The sequence below is a fragment of the Aspergillus steynii genome (genome assembly GCF_002849105.1).
Source record: "Aspergillus steynii IBT 23096 chromosome Unknown P170scaffold_6, whole genome shotgun sequence".
NCBI classification, from domain to species: Eukaryota; Fungi; Ascomycota; class Eurotiomycetes; order Eurotiales; family Aspergillaceae; genus Aspergillus; species Aspergillus steynii.
In genome coordinates, this window is record NW_020194403.1 from 2,943,844 (window position 1) to 2,962,236 (window position 18,393).

At 51.5% G+C, this 18,393-nt stretch overlaps 5 protein-coding genes and 1 non-coding gene across 6 annotated transcripts; 2 read left to right on the top strand and 4 right to left on the bottom strand.

The window, feature by feature from the left end:
* Positions 1-135: 135 nt before the first annotated feature.
* On the bottom strand, positions 136-3,481 carry P170DRAFT_457622 (mRNA splicing protein SYF1). The gene is made up of 5 exons (XM_024851728.1): positions 3,294-3,481; positions 3,116-3,232; positions 2,998-3,051; positions 913-2,924; positions 136-847 (listed from the first exon to the last, which is right to left on the bottom strand). Exons 1-5 carry the CDS (start codon positions 3,381-3,383, stop codon positions 562-564), a joined length of 2,559 nt encoding a protein of 852 aa, XP_024702588.1. The 5' UTR covers positions 3,384-3,481; the 3' UTR covers positions 136-561.
* Positions 3,442-5,075, top strand: P170DRAFT_388734 (H(+)-transporting V1 sector ATPase subunit D). The gene is made up of 8 exons (XM_024845850.1): positions 3,442-3,701; positions 3,774-3,886; positions 3,952-3,962; positions 4,025-4,350; positions 4,412-4,460; positions 4,516-4,525; positions 4,576-4,616; positions 4,670-5,075. Exons 1-8 carry the CDS (start codon positions 3,687-3,689, stop codon positions 4,891-4,893), a joined length of 789 nt encoding a protein of 262 aa, XP_024702589.1. The 5' UTR covers positions 3,442-3,686; the 3' UTR covers positions 4,894-5,075.
* P170DRAFT_511917 (uncharacterized protein) lies at positions 4,977-10,661 on the bottom strand. Its single transcript, XM_024854936.1, has 10 exons — positions 10,470-10,661; positions 7,874-10,379; positions 7,544-7,826; positions 7,143-7,487; positions 6,917-7,082; positions 6,768-6,866; positions 6,237-6,292; positions 6,159-6,165; positions 5,766-6,072; positions 4,977-5,621 (listed from the first exon to the last, which is right to left on the bottom strand). Exons 1-10 carry the CDS (start codon positions 10,644-10,646, stop codon positions 5,227-5,229), a joined length of 4,341 nt encoding a protein of 1,446 aa, XP_024702590.1. The 5' UTR covers positions 10,647-10,661; the 3' UTR covers positions 4,977-5,226.
* On the top strand, positions 6,426-6,496 carry P170DRAFT_t146. Its single transcript has one exon. It is a non-coding gene; the product is annotated as a tRNA-Gly (tRNA).
* A 353-nt stretch (positions 10,662-11,014) lies between the features above and the next one.
* Positions 11,015-12,219, bottom strand: P170DRAFT_413116 (uncharacterized protein; the record flags this gene model as incomplete). Its single annotated transcript, XM_024846957.1, has 3 exons — positions 11,692-12,219; positions 11,371-11,631; positions 11,015-11,328 (listed from the first exon to the last, which is right to left on the bottom strand). The coding sequence occupies exons 1-3, from the start codon at positions 12,146-12,148 to the stop codon at positions 11,015-11,017; spliced, it is 1,032 nt and encodes a 343-aa protein (XP_024702591.1). The 5' UTR covers positions 12,149-12,219.
* Positions 12,220-13,448: 1,229 nt separating this feature from the next.
* Positions 13,449-17,314, bottom strand: pkcA (protein kinase c; the record flags this gene model as incomplete). The annotated part of the gene is made up of 9 exons (XM_024844498.1): positions 13,449-13,510; positions 13,569-13,974; positions 14,035-14,236; positions 14,310-14,880; positions 14,953-15,372; positions 15,434-15,829; positions 15,891-16,460; positions 16,544-16,810; positions 16,891-17,314. 9 exons carry the CDS (start codon positions 17,312-17,314, stop codon positions 13,449-13,451), a joined length of 3,318 nt encoding a protein of 1,105 aa, XP_024702592.1.
* Between the last annotated feature and the right edge of the window lie 1,079 nt (positions 17,315-18,393).

Here is an 18,393-nt window from a genome sequence, read left to right on the forward strand (position 1 = left end):
CTAATGCATAACAAACACCAACTGACTGACTGTAAATGTGACGTTCATTTATACAGAATGTGAATTGTCAGGTATCACAATAGATCACATCGCCAATCCGACTGGTTTGGATTGTAAAAAAAGAACCAGGTAGCAAACAGGACAGAAAAAAAAAAAAAAGAAAAGAAAAGAAAAGAAAAGAAAAGAAAAGAAAAGAAAAGAAAGGAAATGATAAAGCAAAGGTGGTACAGGAAAGACAACTATTCAATGCCAATGATGGGGTCTCAGAACAGGCGAGAGAGAGCCTAGATGGAATGGCATAAAACAAATTCACAAAACTGGCAGGTCAGATAGATCGATATGTGTTACAGAAGAATGAGAAGGAATAAGCGAAAGGAGTGTGACATTTCATGCGTTATTGGTGAGGTCCGATGCGACTAAGCCAAATAAGAGTGAGGATGGGAGAGGGAGGAGAGAACCAAAGCGGAGACGAGTCTCGATGGATGAGAGGAGGGAAGTAATGATAAGGCAAAGAGAAGAGAGAGAGTATAAAAGATAACTGCATTCCTCCTTTTCTGTCTTCTATTCGGCATCCATATCATCGTCGAGGTCAATGGCATCAGGGTTGACCGGAGCAGCCGGTTTTTCTTGACCAGCGGGAGGAGGCCGATTGCCACCTTCGGGCCCAGTACTGGCGGCGACGAAGCCCACGGGGGCACGGGCTTGTCGTTCCAGGGCTGCCATAGCGTCTGCACGCTCGGCCGCACCCTCGCCGCCATCCTGCCCTTCTTCGGTGGCTTGGTCGCCATCTTGCGGCTGTTGTTGGCCACGGGCGATCGCTTGCGAGGCGATGAAGTTGACATCCGTGCTGTTGTTCCAGAGTGGTTAGCTATCAACGTTGTGTTTGTCTTGGGGAAGGTAGAATCAACATACTTGTACTGTGCTTGAACGCTTCGCTTGATACGAAGCATCTCCTTGAAAGTGTCCTCGTTTCCGTGTTGCACTTCAAACGCTTCCCATTTCTGCCAGAAACCGGCGTTGGTGCGAGGATCGCAGAATTGGGAGGCGTGGCCGTAAATGGCACGGGCGCGGTCGATTTCGCCCAGTCTCCGTTCCATCTCAGCGAACTTGAGACACATCTCCTTGGCTTCCTGGTCGGGCAGAGCCGCAATAGCACGCTCGTAGATAGGTCTCGTGGAAGTCAATCCGAAGTTCGAGGCCGACTTCGTGATGTAGAACTCGAACATCTCGAATCGGTCTTCGTCGGACACCGCACGCGTGGCACGCTCGTAGATTCTCATGGCGTGTCGGGCCAATCCCCGTTCCTCTTCCAGGTTGCCGTACATCAGGTAAAGAGGCTTGGCGAACTTCGGGGGACATCCATCCAGGGCCTGTTCGAACAGATCCCTCAGTCTCTCGATTCCAATCTTGCGGTCGACTGCCTTGGTCAAATACAGGTTCCAGAGTTCGAACGCAACGGGGTAACTGAACAGGTCCAATCCTCGTTCGTAGACCTTGAAGGAATCTTCGAAATACTTGTTCTCCTCGAGAAGGTTGGCGTAGTTGACGACCGTCTGAGGGGTGGCGATGCGCAGCTCGAAGATCCTCTCATACACTTGCTTGGTCTCTTCCAGCGAAGCAACACTCTCCACAAGGTCGACATAGAAGCTCCATAGTTTCCAGCTCTTGTGAACTCGTTGCTGAGGCGATAGCGCTTCGTCAAAGTAGTCGACGGTGGATTTCTTCGGCGCTTGCGTTGCCTTCGCCATAACCTCGACGGCCTTGTCGAAGTTCTCGCCGCGAAGTTCCATTTCCGCCCACTCACACCACAACTCTGCAAGCTCGGCGACGGATTTGAAGGGCACCTTGACGGCCTTTTCAAAAATGATTCGGGCCGTATCTAGGTCGCTGCCAGACTCGTAAAACTTAGCGTAATTGACCCAGAGCTCGGAGAATTTGCCATGAGCCTTTTTGGGGTTAATGGCCGCAATGGCTGCCGTGTAGGTTTGGACGATCTCGTGTTTGTTATCGCCCCACAAAGCAACCCTCTTTTCCCATTCAATGACATTGTTGGGGTTCTGTCTCAGGAGCACGTCGTTAACAAGGAACGGCCGTCGGTCCATCAGTTGTTCGAATCGAAGCATCCGCAAATCGAGATCAAAATCCGCATCTTCGTCGGACTGACCGCTGTCAGCCCGAGTCGCTGCAGATTCCATTAGGCTCCCGATGATCGACTCTTCAAATTCAACATAAGAGTCGAATATCAACGTGAAATCCCGAACGGTCATAACGGTGACAATACCCTCTTCGAAGACATCTCTCGCTTTCTCGAAATTTCCCTTGGTGATCCAGTATGTCGCCAATCCAGCCCACAATTTACCGCGTTGGTCAGCAAACCGTTCGATTCCGCTGCGCAGAATGGCATCCACATCGATCCCAACGTGTAGACCGGTTTCGATCTGCTTAGCTTTCGACACCAACAGGTCTACCATCTCTGTCCACAACTGGAAATTGCTCTTTCCTTCCTTCGATTGGAATCGCGGGTTGTCCAGGATCTCCATATACCGCTTCACAGCTTCCGTGTACTGGCCCATCTCGACCAGTAACTCGATATATTCCTCGGCGTTTTCGGGATGGATTTGCATATAGCGAGACCAGATCTTCACGGCGGTTGGGCCGGAAGCAGACCGAGCGAATGGCTTGTAGAGTCTCCAAATGCGGTTGTGTTGGGTGATTGGGAGGGCGCGCAAAGCACGGTCGAAAGTCCGCCGGGTCTGCGTCACAAGTGGCTGCTGCAGCAAGAAAGAGAGATACATCTCCCATATCCGCGGCATCTTGTTGAGGAGGATTAGGGCGCGTTCGAAGAGCGCGTTGACTTTCGAAAATTCGGCCCGGTAGACAGTCGGGTTCCGGCTTCGCAGATGGTTCGTCCGGAATTCCAGATACTGCAAAGGTCAGCATATGAACGCGACGACAACAATCGACAAGGGAAAAATAAAGAAAATGAATAGAAAATACCATTTTCCATAATTTGTAAGACCTGGGGAGCTGCTTGCACGCGCGCTCCATTACCTAGATAGAAAATGCAAGATCAGTCAAACGTCCAAGTGAGACAATGCGCCTCGAGGATACTCACAAAAGCCTGCTCATAGAGCGTGCCATGTTGCCGCTTGTACTCGACATAAGCAAGCCATGGCTTGACGTTGCCCGGATCGCGAAGCAAATCTTGTTCATAAACCGTGTCCTGATCGGCCTGTAATCACATCACACCATTAGCCCGCGCCGCCTCGCAATGCAATTGCCTAACCACTTACGATCAGATAAAGATCCGGCCCAGAGGCCGTCGTTCGGTCCATCTGTGCGTGTTGCCGGTGGGATCTCGGGGGCAAGAGTGTCCCCGGCATTTCGCCACTCAGTCGAGCGGGATCAGCTCACACGGTGAACACGAAGTCGGATAGAGAGGGTGTACCGCATGAACGGGGGGAGCTGGAGGCCTTTCTTTTCGTTTCGCGCTGGGCGAGAAGAAGACCCGCCGAAGGACTCTGAGATGAAGTCGTGCCGCACGTGACGGGTTGTCAGGCGGACTGCGGGCCACCGCCTGCCCCGTGCGTCCGCCATCGTCGCGCCGCATCGTCATGTCCGCCCAGTCGCTTCGCTCTCCGTGGCCTCTACATCCCACTTGAGCGTCTCGTCTTCGTCTATCAGTCATGTCGGGTGCCGTGGTATGCTGGCCCTCTCTGCTGCATTTCTGCTGTCCCCTCAAGACCTGTACTAATCTCCGCGTGGTTGCTAAGGGCCGTGAGCCAGTCTTCCCGACTCGTCAGTCGCTGGGGTTGATGAAGGGTAAGCTGAAGGGCGCTGAAATCGGCCACAGCTTGTTGAAGAGAAAGAGTGAGGCATTGACAAAGTAAGTCTCCGACTACCCAAGCTACTGTATGAAAGATCGGTCTGCTAATCATGTGTTTACTACAGGCGATTCCGCGGTATGATACCTCCTGGATCGAACGTCCCCCCGCATTACCCCGACACTGACGTGGGAAGCTAGAGATCACTCGCCGTATTGATGAAGCCAAACAGAAGATGGGTCGGGTGATGCAGATTGCCGCCTTCTCCCTGGCGGAAGTGAGCTACGCTGTCGGAGGCGATATCGGATACCAGATTCAAGAGTCCGCGAAGCAGGCCCGATTCAGAGTCCGGACCAAGCAAGAGAACGTGTCCGGTGTCCTATTACCTCATTTCGAGAGCCACACGGAGGAATCCATCAACGACTTCGGTCTCACCGGTCTTGGAAAAGGAGGTCAGCAGGTGCAGCGATGTCGGGAGACCTATGCTAGGGCGGTGGAGACGTTGGTTGAGCTTGCGAGTCTACAGGTACGGAGGCTATTGTTCACAGTGCTATGTGCTATACACTTGGCTAATTGGTGTTGATTAGACCGCATTCGTCATTCTGGATGAGGTGATCAAGGTGGTTAACCGAAGAGGTAAGTACTCGGCCATGTCTATGAATTCTTGCTCATCTACTAACCTCAATCATAGTCAACGCCATGTAAGACATTCTTTCCGAGAGTCTAGTGCCCATCAGCTAACCCTATCTAGTGAGCATGTTATTATTCCCCGTACAGAAAACACCATCAAATGTGGGTATACCCCCGGCTACTTCATGCTCATTACCCGGTTAACGCATTTCCAGACATCAACTCCGAACTTGACGAACTCGACAGAGAAGAGTTCTATCGACTCAAGAAGGTTTCGGGCAAGAAACAGCGCGACAATGCTGCTGCGGACGCCGAGATCATGGCTGCCCGCGAGAGAGAAGCAGCGAAGCAGCTAACAGAGGGCAAACCTGAAAAGGACGAGACGCCCGACGCCCCGGACGTTCTTGGGGAGTCGGAAGACGCAGATGTCATTTTCTAACGGCTAATTTCCTTTCGTCGCACATTGTTATTTCCTATACCGTTTCATGTAACTAGTATACTCGTTTTCTAGCATGTAGCTGTCTTTTTTGCTTTTTGATATCATTCAGAAGCTATTTCTTTTCTTCAACTCTTCTCGCTCATACCAAATCCGAGCTAAGATACAAACAATAGGAAAGAGGCAGCGCGATTACACCCCCAATGACAAACAATTCGTACATTTCTCTGCAAATTCTAATCGAGATTCCAGAGAGCATGGAAAGAATAAACCCCACCCCAACGCCATAAAATAGGTAGTTCCTCGGGTCCTCCGCAACCCTCTCCAGACACTCCGCTACTGTCTCTGGTACGTCACGCGAATAGGCTTGCCATTCTCGCCCATAGGCATACCCGATGTGGCCTCCTTCGCGCTGATCGCGCCAGACTCGCTCTCGTACTCGACGAACGCAATCCCCTTGCGACCCGGCACCAGTCGGACTTCCTGGAATCCTTCGAACCGACCAAACACGGCCGTAAGGCTGTCCTGGTCCGCGGTGTCGGGCAGGTCCCGCAGGAACAGAATCTTGTTGGGAGGCAGGTACTCGTCGGGGATGACGGCCGTGGCGGCCCCGCTGGTGGGCTTGAGACCGGCTCCTTTGGCGGTTTTGGCGGGGCGCGTGGAATCGGGAGCGCCGGGGGGTCGTTTGAGTTTCTTTTGGGCCTCGAGAGCTTCGTGGGCTTGTTTGCGCTCTGGGGTGGGATCGCTGTTAGCAAATACGTTCACGCCGGTAGTTTGGGGGATGATCCCGAGGTTTCTGGGCTCGAGAGACCAGCAGAAACCCCGTAATTCATGAGAATGAGACGGAAAGAAAATGAAAGAAAAGAAAAGCGCACCCTTCTCAGCTAGCCGCCTCCTCTTGTGAACCTCAAGCTCCTCATTCCCGCCTTCCTGCAACACGGTGGCATCGCTCCTCGTCTTCGCATAGTCCAGAACCATAGGCTTGTCGAAGAGATCGAAGCCGTTGATTTCGTCAATAGCGCGGGTGGCGGATTCCACGTCGTCGAACACAATGAACGCCTGGCCCTTGGCCTTCAGGTTGGTCTTCGCGACGATCTCGATGATGTTGCCATATTCCGAGAAGATCTCGTCCAGAGCGACCTTCAGCTGGTCGACTTTGATTCTCTCTTCCAGGTTACGGACCTAGATATCGGCGGGTCATGGTTAGTGAGGACTCATGGCGCAGTCTGGGAGTAGGATCTTTCGCGGAGGTTGGCGGTGGAACGTACATAAACTCTGTCGGAAGAGGGCAGTTAGCTTGAGGGATACTGTGTAGAGAGAGAAGAGAGCGAGGAAGCTAGACTCACGTGTTATTGGGCGGGATAGCTCCCGTGGACGTTGATACGGCCGCCATGATTTGCGACTGTCGGGGTTGTGATCGATGAGCAAGTAACTATCTCGAAGGAGCTGCGGGACTTCAATGCGGATGCTGATGAGCTCCGGAGGAGTGCTTTAAGTTCATGATGTCAAATAGTAAGTCAGTTTACAAGCAACGAGCATCATTGGTCTAGTGGTAGAATTCGTCGTTGCCATCGACGAGGCCCGTGTTCGATTCACGGATGATGCATTCTTTTTTGCGTTTTTTTATGACCGTTTATCAAAGCGCCGGTAGTCAGTCAATCACCCCATCAATTATTGGTTTTTGTTCTTCTATTTCTTTTTCCCTTTTCATATTATAATCCGTTAAATTTGATGCTGTGTACCTTCCTATACACAGCATGACTGCTGGCAAACTGCGACAAATCGTAAGCCTCAAGGGAAGATTCAAGGAGATCCCTCCCCAATGAATAGCACCAAAGTTATATCTACAACCCCCATGTCTCCCGTATACCTCCTACAAGACCCTTCAGTTCTTTTGGCTGCCTCGTCCAATCTTCATCCTTGACCTTGTCGGACACGGTCTCCATGAACAAATATTCCGCGATGTTACTGCGAACCTATATAGAGTCAGTTGTGATCCTCATCCTTCTACAAAGTTGAAACATACTCTTGGAAAAGGATGCAACAGCATTCCCGTCATCTTCTTCAGAGCTTCAGTGCGCAACGACTCCAATCGAGACAGGCACGCATATACTCGGGTAGCTGCTTCTAGTCTTGCGATATTGGAGGTTTTGAAATGCGCCTTTTGGACAAGGACAAACAGTTTTCGGAAACTGCAGGTGTGTGTTAATGGCTGTTTGGTCATTAGTAAAGGGTAAAAATATGGAACTGACCTTGGCTCCGAATTGTCGGGAATTGCCAGGATGTATCCATCTAGCAGAAATGCGAGCAGCTCCATAGCTGGTATAGCATAGCGGTCATCTTGCAGGTTGTCATTCAGTACAACCAAAAGGTCTTTGATAGCGGAGACCACTGTGGCTTGCTGATTCCCGGCCTCCTGGCTGTTAATCCATTGAACCAAGGCTGAACGCGAAGAACGAATAACCCCCTCCGCTCCGGCGACGGCCGAAGTTGCGATGCCCTGGAAGATTGGGACACGCAGCCATTCGACTGCTTGCAGGTCGAGGAGCTGCAGGAAATAATCTGGCGAAGACACATGGCTGAAATGCTCGTATCGTCTATCTTGAGTCAGCATTGAAGTTTCATTATTTGGTTACACTGTATCGATCCGCACCTCTTCAGTTGTGGAAATTCAGTTGCTGACTCCCAGAAGCTCTGCAAGCATAGCCAGGCTTGAAGGCGGACTTTATCGAGCTTTTCAGCTGCCAATCGACAAAGGCACCCGACAATATTCTGAACATGCAACGCATGGGCTGTAGAATTCGAGTCCTTCTGAAGGATAATGCATGCCGACTGGATAGCCTCTAGCCGAATCTGAGATCCAATATCACCACGTCTATCAGTAGTATAGTCATTCAAAAAGCCAATTATGTGGTCAGAAACAGCATCCGTCCCGTCTATTTCATGGTCAGCTTCTTCCTTTCAACACAGTGGATTTGCATACCTAGATATGGGAGAACACCTGAAGTCAAACTCTTCACAGCCATTACTCGCTTCTCAATCAACTCATCTTTCTCGGTGCATCGCAGCAACTCCTCCACAATCGACTGCCTCAGTTCGCTCGCTTGGTCAAGGTGCGTGAAAATAGCACCCAGAACCGAGATTTGGCCGCGGCCAGTTGGGAGCTTCCGAGTGGCGCCAATGTGTGAGAACCAGCCGTGGATTACTTCATCCTGTCTTTTAGAAGCCAAAAGAGGGAATATACCAGATAGCGACGAAGAGGAAGTCTCAATAGCAATATCTTCGCCTCGGGAAACGCAGAGCAAAAGAGTCTCCAGGGCCTTATCGAGCAGATCAGTGGACGGCCGTGGAACATTTGGCACCGTCTCTTGCGACACTGAGCGAGAAAGAGCAGAAACCAAACATGACAACGCTTCGGCCGTCAATTCAGGACGTGAGATTTGAAGCGTCAGGTCCTTTTTAGTAGGGCCGACTGGGGAATTGAACATGTTCCAGAGCTCTTCCAGTTGAAGTACAACGTCTTCTGCCTCAGTGCTATCTTCAGAATCAATACGACAGGCATTGAAAGCGTCAACTGCCGCGGAAAGTGCTAGCAAGCACCCATGCCTCCCCTCGACATCACTGTGAGGAAGATTGTTAAGCTTGTTGATCAGTCGATGAAGCACGATTTTGATCGATTTGTAAGAGTTCTGTGTACTCAGATTTCCGATGGCTTTTGCTGCTTGCCTCCTAGACTCGGCATCTGGGGACCCAATGCCTCTCCAGTGCATCAGCGATTCAACGAGAGGGCTCCAATAATGAAGGCTCAGGTCTGCGGTAGCTTTTGCGACATCATTCATTGCCCTTGAGCGACGAGCCACGGCGTGGTAATCAACCACTTGGACCAGTGGTATTCCCTCGGAAATGGTATTAGGATGGCGTCCAATTAGCTCCTGCAAGGCAGCAGATGCACCTCTCCGAATATTTCCCGACGGATCCACACAGGCAGCACATACTAGCTCTATGGCCAGCATCTGCAGGACGTTTGTTTCATCCTGTGCTGTAGATGTGCTGATTGTCTGCGGTCTTAAATCCAGCAGTTCCTGGGTTGTATACTTTCGAGATATCGCCCATATGCCAAAGCAAGAGGCATCTCGTACGCCCGTACCCACGGAGCTTCCAGTGGATGATCTTTGCTCAAAGTCAAGCCCAGAAATGAGCGGCTGGAGTACTTCAGGCAGTTGATGGGTGGGCGGAGCGCGACGGAAGAGAAGATGTCCCAATGTAAGTATCAGTCCTTGCCATCGCTGAGCATCAACTGCACTGAGGTTTCGTTTCATCTTATTGGTCCCAAACATCCGTGCTTCTAACTGGGTCACTATCGTACCATCTGGCTTTTCATACAGGATATTCTCCTCCAGCGAACCGGTGACAGCCTCGATGACCTCAGTCGCCATTTCCGAGTCAAGCTTCAGCGTAATTATACTCAACGCCTTGCTTGCAGCAAACCTCACTGGTGTGTCTTTATCAGCCAAAGCCACCAGAAAATGATCGATCGCCTCTTCTAAGATTGAAGAGAACTGATCATCTGAGAGTGGATTGTCCGCTCTTTCGCTCAGGGACAAGGCCATCACCGTCACCGATCGGAGAATCTTTATGACAATCTTCCTTGCCAAGGCAGAAGACTTGATAGTCTCAGATACGTCTGACGTTCCCTGTGCAACGAGCAGGGTCTTCTGGAAGACCGGTACGATGAGCGGAGCAAAGTCCTCGACCTGGCCAGAGGCCCCGAGGCGCGCAAGAAAAGACAGCACTCCAATACATGTGTAGACAGTCGGAGGCTCCGGTCTATCCGCAGGCTCAACGATAGAAAATGCCCATTCGGTAAGATACGTCAGGAGCCCTAGGGATTGCATATCCCCGCGGAGCACCAGACGTGCGAGAAGCGCGGTAGCAGCCTCTCGCTCTTTCCCAGGAACGTTCACATAATTCAGCGACACCGAGAGAATAGACTTTGCAATAGCCGGTGTCTGCGGTGAGAGCGGTTTAAGCTGGTCCAAGTTATCATATGGAACCGGAAGGTCATCCGATGACATTGAGGACAGGTCAAAAGGGGCCAGCAGCAAATGGGAGAGCCAAATCAGCATTACATAACGCTCTTCCCAGATGAGTCTCTGCGAATTATCATCGAGAGAACTCTCCAGGTTCTCTTCTTGACGAATCGCGTCCCATTCAATGAACGCTCGCAGCAAAGGATCAAGATATTTTGGCTCATTGTTGAGGAATCGGCTGATCACTTTGACCCCGCGGACCTTACAGAATGTGTAAAGAAGCCGGCAAATCGCCCTTGGTAGAGGGTAAGCAGACTGCTGCTGCTGCGAGTTGGCTGGTTTCAAAGCATATTGATCGCGATGCTTGAGCAAATACGCTAAGAACGCATCAACCAAGGAGGGCAGTAGTGTTTGGAGGTGTGGATCCAATAACTGAGGCCATTCTTGAAAAGGCTCTAGCTGTAGCGAGCATCACTATTAGCAATTCAGGATCGGATCTGACATTGCAGTCGGCATTTACGTGATGGGAATGCGATTTTATCAACTTACAAGGCTAACGAGTCTCTCTGTCTTCGCGGCGTGCGTCCACCTTCGCGGGACTCGGACCTCCCCCTGTTCGGTAGCGCGGGTTTTCCAAAGCAGAGATGGCAATTTGTCTGAGAATTCCTTCACGAGATCACCAGATGCGCGCTGGAGCTTAACTTCCCGGTCATCTGCTGCATCCATGATGGGCCACTTGACCTCGACGGGATGACAGTCGTTTTTTATCCAATGGCGACTGGTTCAGATGGCGGGGATTCGGTCAACATGGACCCGGTCATGTGACCTGTATAGCTTCCTATGCATTTTGGGCAACGAACACAGGGAATTCTATATTAAGTTGGAATTTTGATAAATAAACATACTCCAGTATATCTTATTTGTCGGTAAATATATTAACTAAGATAATAACAATTTTTGTTGAGTATTTCAACCGTGAGAGTCAAAGAAACGGGTGAATATATATCGAGTTCACATATGTAGTATGTAAAGTACTGGATAAATAGAGGTTGCAAATCAGAATTATGAATTCAACCAATAGCGCAGCAACGCAATCAACGGTCTATATCCGGTCCTGTATCCAGCTTCTCTCCCTCCATAAGCTTTCTATACCCAGCCACTTCATCCTCTGCTAGTTGCATCATGGTCCTACGGATATGCATGACCGTGATTGCAATTGCAAGAGAGTTCCACACATCCTGACCTCTTTCTCCCAGATCAAACTGACACATAAAGGTGCTGTCCGAACTTTCGCTCGCGGTCGGGTCCGAATTACGAGTTAGGATGACAACAGTGGGACCAGAGACGATGAATCCGATAAGAATGGGATAATTTCGATGGGACAGCCAGCGAGAGGAACTATTGGCATCTGCGTTGGATACATTGCCATTTCCATCTGCTGGAGATGCACCCAGAGCATTCTGATATCGTCCGACAAGCTGACGCAGGCGTCGGTCGAGTCTCTTCAAGGTCTCCATGATGCCCTCTCGCTGAGCGTAAATAGCATGAAGAGGGATCGCATCCTTGGAAATACAGACTCTGGCATCGCGCATGGCCCATTTTATATAGCCTTTGATAGCATGCCTTATCAGGGGTTCGGGTTTCTTCCGCAAGATCTTGCAGTCCCTAACACGCCCTCCAAGGCTGAACAGGGTGCCCAGTGACTTGATTGCTAGGAGACGTATGAGCATGTTATTCCAAAGACAAGAAGAGGACTTAATCGACGACTTACCATAGAACTCAGAGGCAAATATCTGTAGCATAGGTTCGAAGCCTAGTGTCGGGTCGGGAAATAAGGAGACTGGGAGCGTTGGGAAGTCGAATTTCCAATGACTAGGGAGAACGGGCTCGAAGCCACGCATCGAAAGTCTAACGTAAAGATCATGCTCTGCTCCATTGAACATATTATCCGGCAGATTGATTGCGTCGGTCCAGCGTCTAGCCTTCTCCGTAGAGAAGTCAAAGACAACTTCTGATTTTTCATTCTGGGAAATGTGAATGGAATCGTCCGAGTCATTGTCTTCGTCGTCACTGTCGGGTACAAATGCGGGTTCATCGTCTTCGTGCGTTATACTCTTCCTTTTGAATTTTGATTTATCCCAGCCGACATGACCAATGCTGTTCTTGTGAGGAGATTCGAATTTGACGTGAGTGATCGAATTTAGACGGGGATAGTCTTCGTCCGCCATGCCTCTGACCCCCTGAGGCGTAAGTGAATTCTCTCTTTTCACAACGGTTGTCTTTTTCTTCAAAGATCCACCATTAATATTGCCCTTTGGTGTTCCATACTCCTCTCCATAGGAACTTGTTCTTCCCTTCTTCGCTGCCGGCTTAAATTCGGGAGTGACAGGCTCATCCCCCATGTCCTCTGAATCATCATCGTATGTCTTCGGTGCATAGGCTGAACCCTGGGCCTTTTTCTTGGGAGCTTTCCGCTTTTGTGCGCGAGGAGTCACTTCATTGAAGGTGCCGCTTCTATCCGGAGCATCAGCTGGGGGCGACTGCGTGGCCCTCTTCCTCTTGGGTATGCGGATGATTTCCTCGTCTGAATCACTGTCTCTGTCCTGGCGGATGGGAACTATTCTCTCACTCATTCTTCGATCGGTGTTGCTAGGATTAGGACGGTGACCGTTGGTATCGAGGAGGGGATAGGCATCAGCCAATCCATTTGACGTCCCCGAGAGAGGTTGGTGCATTTTTTTCAAATCACCGGAGGCGAGCTTTAAGGACGGGAAGCGGATGCGTTGTCTCGTGAGGTGCCGAAGTAGCGATGAATGACCGTAAGTGCTGAGGATGTCGAGTATTCAATCGAGAGAAGGAGACACGAAGAGTCGATCCGCTCGAGGCAAAAGTGGGCGATTGCTTGTAGTTGGCGATGAGTACAAAGAAAAGGCAAACTAGGGACCCCCTTTGTCTTTGATTTAGCATTCAAAATTCGTTCTTGGATGACAGACCGGACATTTCTTGTTGATTTCTCTGCCCTCATATTCAAGCACTGTTCGTTGTGAGCACACAGGGGAAGGACACAAAGGAAATGACAAAGATGGAGGCGGAGCAGGTGACAAGTGAATGACACCGAAAGCGAGTGAACCAAAGTCCGGCCTTCCCTGAGGAACAAAGGGGTTACGGAGTTACAGGCGTGTGCAGATGGCATGAGAAGCTGGGAGCAGAATTACATTCCGAAAATAGGAATTAATTAAACCGTCCAAGGCAATGAAACGAGCAGCGTAGAATGCTGGACACAACAGAAGAGAAAACGAACCGCCCCCAGAAACCAGCCCTATCCATTCCATTCCGCAGTCACAAAGACGGCAAAGCTCTCCAAACTCTCAAGGGTATGTGAAACAACATTTCCAGCGCAACCAGTGCTACATACAGCTGGCAACGATCAAAAGGACGGACGAACGCAAAATCCCGAAGTGCACAGCGAACAAATGTAAACATTAAACGCAGTCTAACACAGACTGTCCCCGCTAACAATATATTCGATCAAGCGAAGTCTGCAGTGTAAGAGAAGCCACGGAACTCTTCCTGCATGGCTTGGGAGAGGACTGAAAACGTAGGCATTAGCATGTGGATAGATCGTCTGAAAGTTTATCCATGTCTTACCTGACTGCACCGGTGTAAGAACCGGTGTGACACTGGTGAATTCCTGGTCGAAGTTGCTCGTATCGGTCGGACTGGCGATGGTAGGCATGAAGGGCGGGGGAACGCGCTTGTGGTAGATATCATCCCAGTTGATATTCCGGAAGAAGGCGTGGGACATGACCTCCTGGGCATCCGTTGGTCCCGAGCCCAGTCTTAGTTCGGGCTCGCGGGTGAGAAGCTTCTGAAGGATAGACACGGAGTCCCGAGGCATGTGGATGGGATAGAGCGGTTCATCAGCCAGAATGGCATCGTAGATCTCGTCTTCGTCTTCACCGCGGAAGGGAGACTGTTGGAGCAGCATCTGGTAGATGAGCACACCAAAGGCCCACCAATCAACCGCTCGGCCGTATTTCTTGTCCAAGAGAATCTTTGAGTGACATTAGCAACGTTGATTCATGACAGATAGATCATAAGTGATGGGGCCTACCTCGGGTGCCATGAACTCAGGGGTACCACAGAATGTGCTTGTGGTTGCCCCATACCACATGTTCTCCTTGCAAAGACCGTAATCAGCAATCTTGATATGACCGTCCAGGGTCAGAAGAATGTTATCAAGCTTCAAGTCACGGTAAATGACACCGTTCTCGTGGAAGTATTTAAGTGCCAGCAACACTTCCGCAGCGTAGAACCTGTGAAGCGCAAAGTTAATTTCTTTTCAGAACCAAATCTCAAACACAAAAAAGGACGCCTCCGGAAACATACTGTGCTCTTTTCAGGCCGAACTGGCCGCGCTGAATGTGCAGCATCAGATCACCACCACTGATGTACTCCATGACGAAGTAGACTCGAGTCTCGGTCTGGAAACAAGCATGCAGGTTGAGAAGGAAAGGATGACGCTCCTTGTTGGCGACCAAAAAGACGCGCTTCTCCGACTTGGTGCTCTCCACTTCGTCGTTCTCAATGATGAACTCCTTCTTCAACACCTTGATGGCATAAAGCTTCTTGGTGCTCTTGGTTTCCGCCAGCATGACCTTTCCGAAATTACCCTTACCCAGGACAGCCAGGAAATTGAAGTGGTCCAGCCCAATTCTGGTCTTCGGTACTTGGGGAGGCATGTCTTCCTTCATGGCCATCTGCTGTTGCTGCATGACTGGAATAGGCTGTTGCTGCTGAGGCATTCCATAAGGCGAGGCAGCCACCTGCTGTTGTTGCGGCTGCTGCTGCTGCTGCATCGCTTGAGGCGGCGGGATGCCCTGCTGGTAGGAAGCGTACGCCGCAGGGTCATAATGGGCATGCGGAGGCGGTTGGGGTTGCACAGGACGACCAGCATCGACTTTGAAATTAACCATTAGTTCTGTCTTTCCGGCGGCAAGAGCTTGAATAAAGTTATCGGGAGGAAACATACCTGGAGGCTGCGTAGGCGAACGCAGACCGGTTGCCACGGCGGCGGCGGCAGCAGCAGGGCTGTTGGCCGACGAGGTTCTCGGGGGCATCTGTTGACGCTGGGCGGCAGTTGGTGACTGCGGGGGCATATAAGAGTTAGTCGCAGCGCTAACAGCTTCGGCGGAGGGCTGTCTCTGAGGGGCCCCGTAAGGGCTCTCGACAGGTTTCTGTGGGTAGGCAAGAGCGGCATTGTCCGTCGAGGCCTGCGGCGGGCCTCCTGATCGAAGGGTGCGGCCACTAAGACCGGAACTAACAGAGGCGGATTTGTTGTGATTCTTGGCTCGAATCAAAGTCTCCAAGATCTGGTTGGCAGCTTCCATAGACATGCCACAGAAATCAGGTACCAGATGGGTACAATTGGCATGGCACGTAAGGCCACATTCTACAAGAAGAGTAGGGCGTGTCAGCGTGTCTGATAGGTCGGCCTGGCCGAAAGATCATACCTGAGCATCGTTTGGCACTTTTGCGCCCAAAGGGCAGCAAGTACCCGCAGTGACAACACCAGTTGGCGGAGATGTTGGAAAAGCCCTCGAAGCGATGTGGGATGCGGTGGTTGATTTTCTCCTCGTCGGGGTCCGTTTCGTAGTTGGCCTTGCTGATACATTTCGTGACAACCTTGGGGTAACACTTGCGGTGACAGGTGTACTTGCAATCAGCGCACTGCATACCGGCAGCGTACTTCAAGAAGTCGCCACAAAGCGCACAGCGCATGATGTTGTAGAACTGCTGCGTAACAAACTTGTGACCTTGCTTTTCGTGCACTTCCTCCTTCTTCTGGCGAACCGCACCTTGACGATTCAGACCAATGTCGAATGGCCGGCGATCCTTCAGCTGCTTGGCTACGGCGTTTGTCAGCGCCACTTGACTGCGTGGGATAGTGCGCATGCGAAAGGGACCTACCGAAACCCAGCGATAGCTGAATCCGCCCAACCGGCTCGAGCGCGAACCAAGCATCGACCATCACGGGGCCGCCACCAGGTGCGCCGGGAGGAGCACCTCCGTAGCCTTGGCCCGGGGCACCAGGGCCTGGAGCACCGGGTGAGCCCATCTGCCCGGCCGTGTCGGGCCGTCCAGGCGTGCTTCCATCCTCCATCTTATCGGCAGAAACCCAGCCGGATGTATTGAATTCGGTCTCGATCTTCTTACGACGCATCTCCTCGGCGATATCAGAAATGCGCACCCACAACATACCGATCGGAGTTGGTCTATCGCCCGATTTGTCGTATACGGTAAGCTCGATCTCGTTCGCCTTGTCGATATCGATGTTGAACATCTCATCTTGCCATCTGTCGGTTCGGGTAGCCTTCGTTCTGGCTTTAATGGCATCCTCAACCTTCATGATCACGAATGTCTCGGGGCCTCTGGAGAATCTGGAGCCGGCAGCATGGTCTACATCCTTCACAGCGAGGATGCGCATGGTCAAGGAACCGGTGAGGGGTTTGCGCAAGTTCGGCGTGCTTAAACTTTCATCTGATCGAAAAGAAACCGGACGAAGAAGCGTTAGCGGCTGGTATGACGGCGACTTTTGGAGCAAGCACGGGGGGAAGCCCTACCATCCGGAGTGTCTGAAGACTCGATGTCGACGTGAAGATCTTCATATCGCTTAAGGGCCTGCTTCAATAATTGGATCTTCTGATTACTCTCGATTCGCCGACCCTCGGCATCGGCGCGACTCTTCCTATCGCCCTCATCCTGATAGAGGCGAACCATCTTCTCAATACCCGCCTTGTACTGCTTCTCCACACTCAGCTTGAACTCGAGCTGGGACAGCATGAGCTGGATCTTGGGTCCAAGATATTGAGTGTCGTATTTAATCAGATCTTTGGGCGCCGCACACAGCATAGGTTAGACGACTGCACACTGAACCGCTCTGCCTTCAACGTTCGGGGATAAGTCTTACCAAGCTTCGTATAATTGGGACGGGCCTTGGGCACCGGAGCAAAGGGTCGAGGATCCTTGAAAGGAGCGCCGGCCGGCATGGAGCCGGGCCCGGGATAGGCGGCCGAAGACTCTCCATACTCTCCCTGCTCGTCACCGTAGCCCGTGTAGTCCTTGGGAGGAGGAGCCGGTCCATCTTCGGGACCCGGCGGGAGACGCTTCTCCGTAGGGGAGCCGCCGTCGTTCTCGATGCGGCGAATCTGCAGCTCCCTCATCTTCTCCTCCAGGTAGGCAATGTTCTTGCGGCCATCGCGAATGTTGGCGTCGACTCTTTGCTGCACGAGAGGGTTGTCGGTCGACTGTCGCATATTCGAGGCCGCAGTGATCAGGGCCTTTTCCCGCTCGATCTTGCGGTAGACCGAGGCGATGAGGTCGTCCCCGTCCATGATGAAGGGGGGCCCGGGGGGGTCGGGGTTGGGTTGGGTTTCAGCGGCGGCGGAACGAGGGAGGGGGAAGAGGGACGAGGGGGAACAATGCGAACCGCAAAATTCCCAAAAGCGAGCCCGAGCGAAGAGAACCCCAGAGGAAGCCAGAGAGCCAGCGGATAGAGACCGTGGGGGCAAAAGAAGGGAGGGGTGGTCGCGGGGCTCTTGTTGACAGGTGCAGGAAGAGAGGGGGAAATGATGGATCGATCGATCGCAACGGGAACTGTCAACGTTAATTAATTAAGGCCACTCGGGAAATGGTGAGACAAATCCCCGTCTCCCAGGTCAACACCCCGGCTGAAGAAATGGACGAACAGAAGAAAAAAATATGAAAAATAAAACACAACGATTTCAGAACGCACCACGAGCACAAGAATGGGATTTTAAATCCGTGCGTGCAAAAGGGCTGGTGGTGCTCTGTTGCGACCGCCCACAATCAATCCGTCTTCGCCTTCAGGCACGATGGACCGTGTGAACGCGATCAATAATTCCACCCAATTAATCTCCGGGTCTGCAGCGCCGGACAGTTTCAATCCTCGATGATCGCCCACGTTCGTTTATCGTCTATGGTCAAGAAAAGCACTTCGGATGGAAAGTCCGTCAAGCGAAGGGGAAAAAGCTGCCGAGCAAAAAGGAAAACAAAAGTCATTGGGGTTTGGAAATGCAGTTCTGGTCGTGGCGATACAAAGGCAAGGCGACTACGTCGACTCTCTCTGCGCCTGGAATCTGTACGGCGGAGTACCAGGATTTCCTGGAATTTGTGAATGATCTCTAGGGCTCTCTACTTCGTACCGCCTCTTTGTGTCTTTGCTCACATTTCTCCCATGGATTGCTCGCAGAATGGTGGTGTCGCTAGGAGTGCACGAGACCCTCTCTGCCTATGTTGACATTATCTGGTCCCTCGAGATCTTCCTTCCAATTCCCCTACCCATTTACTTCTCTCCTTCCTGACCAAGTAGGTTGTTCCTGAGACCACCCACCAAAACGAAGCATCCCACCCTTGCTGCGTTCCCATGGCTTTGCCGCGGCAATGAATGATA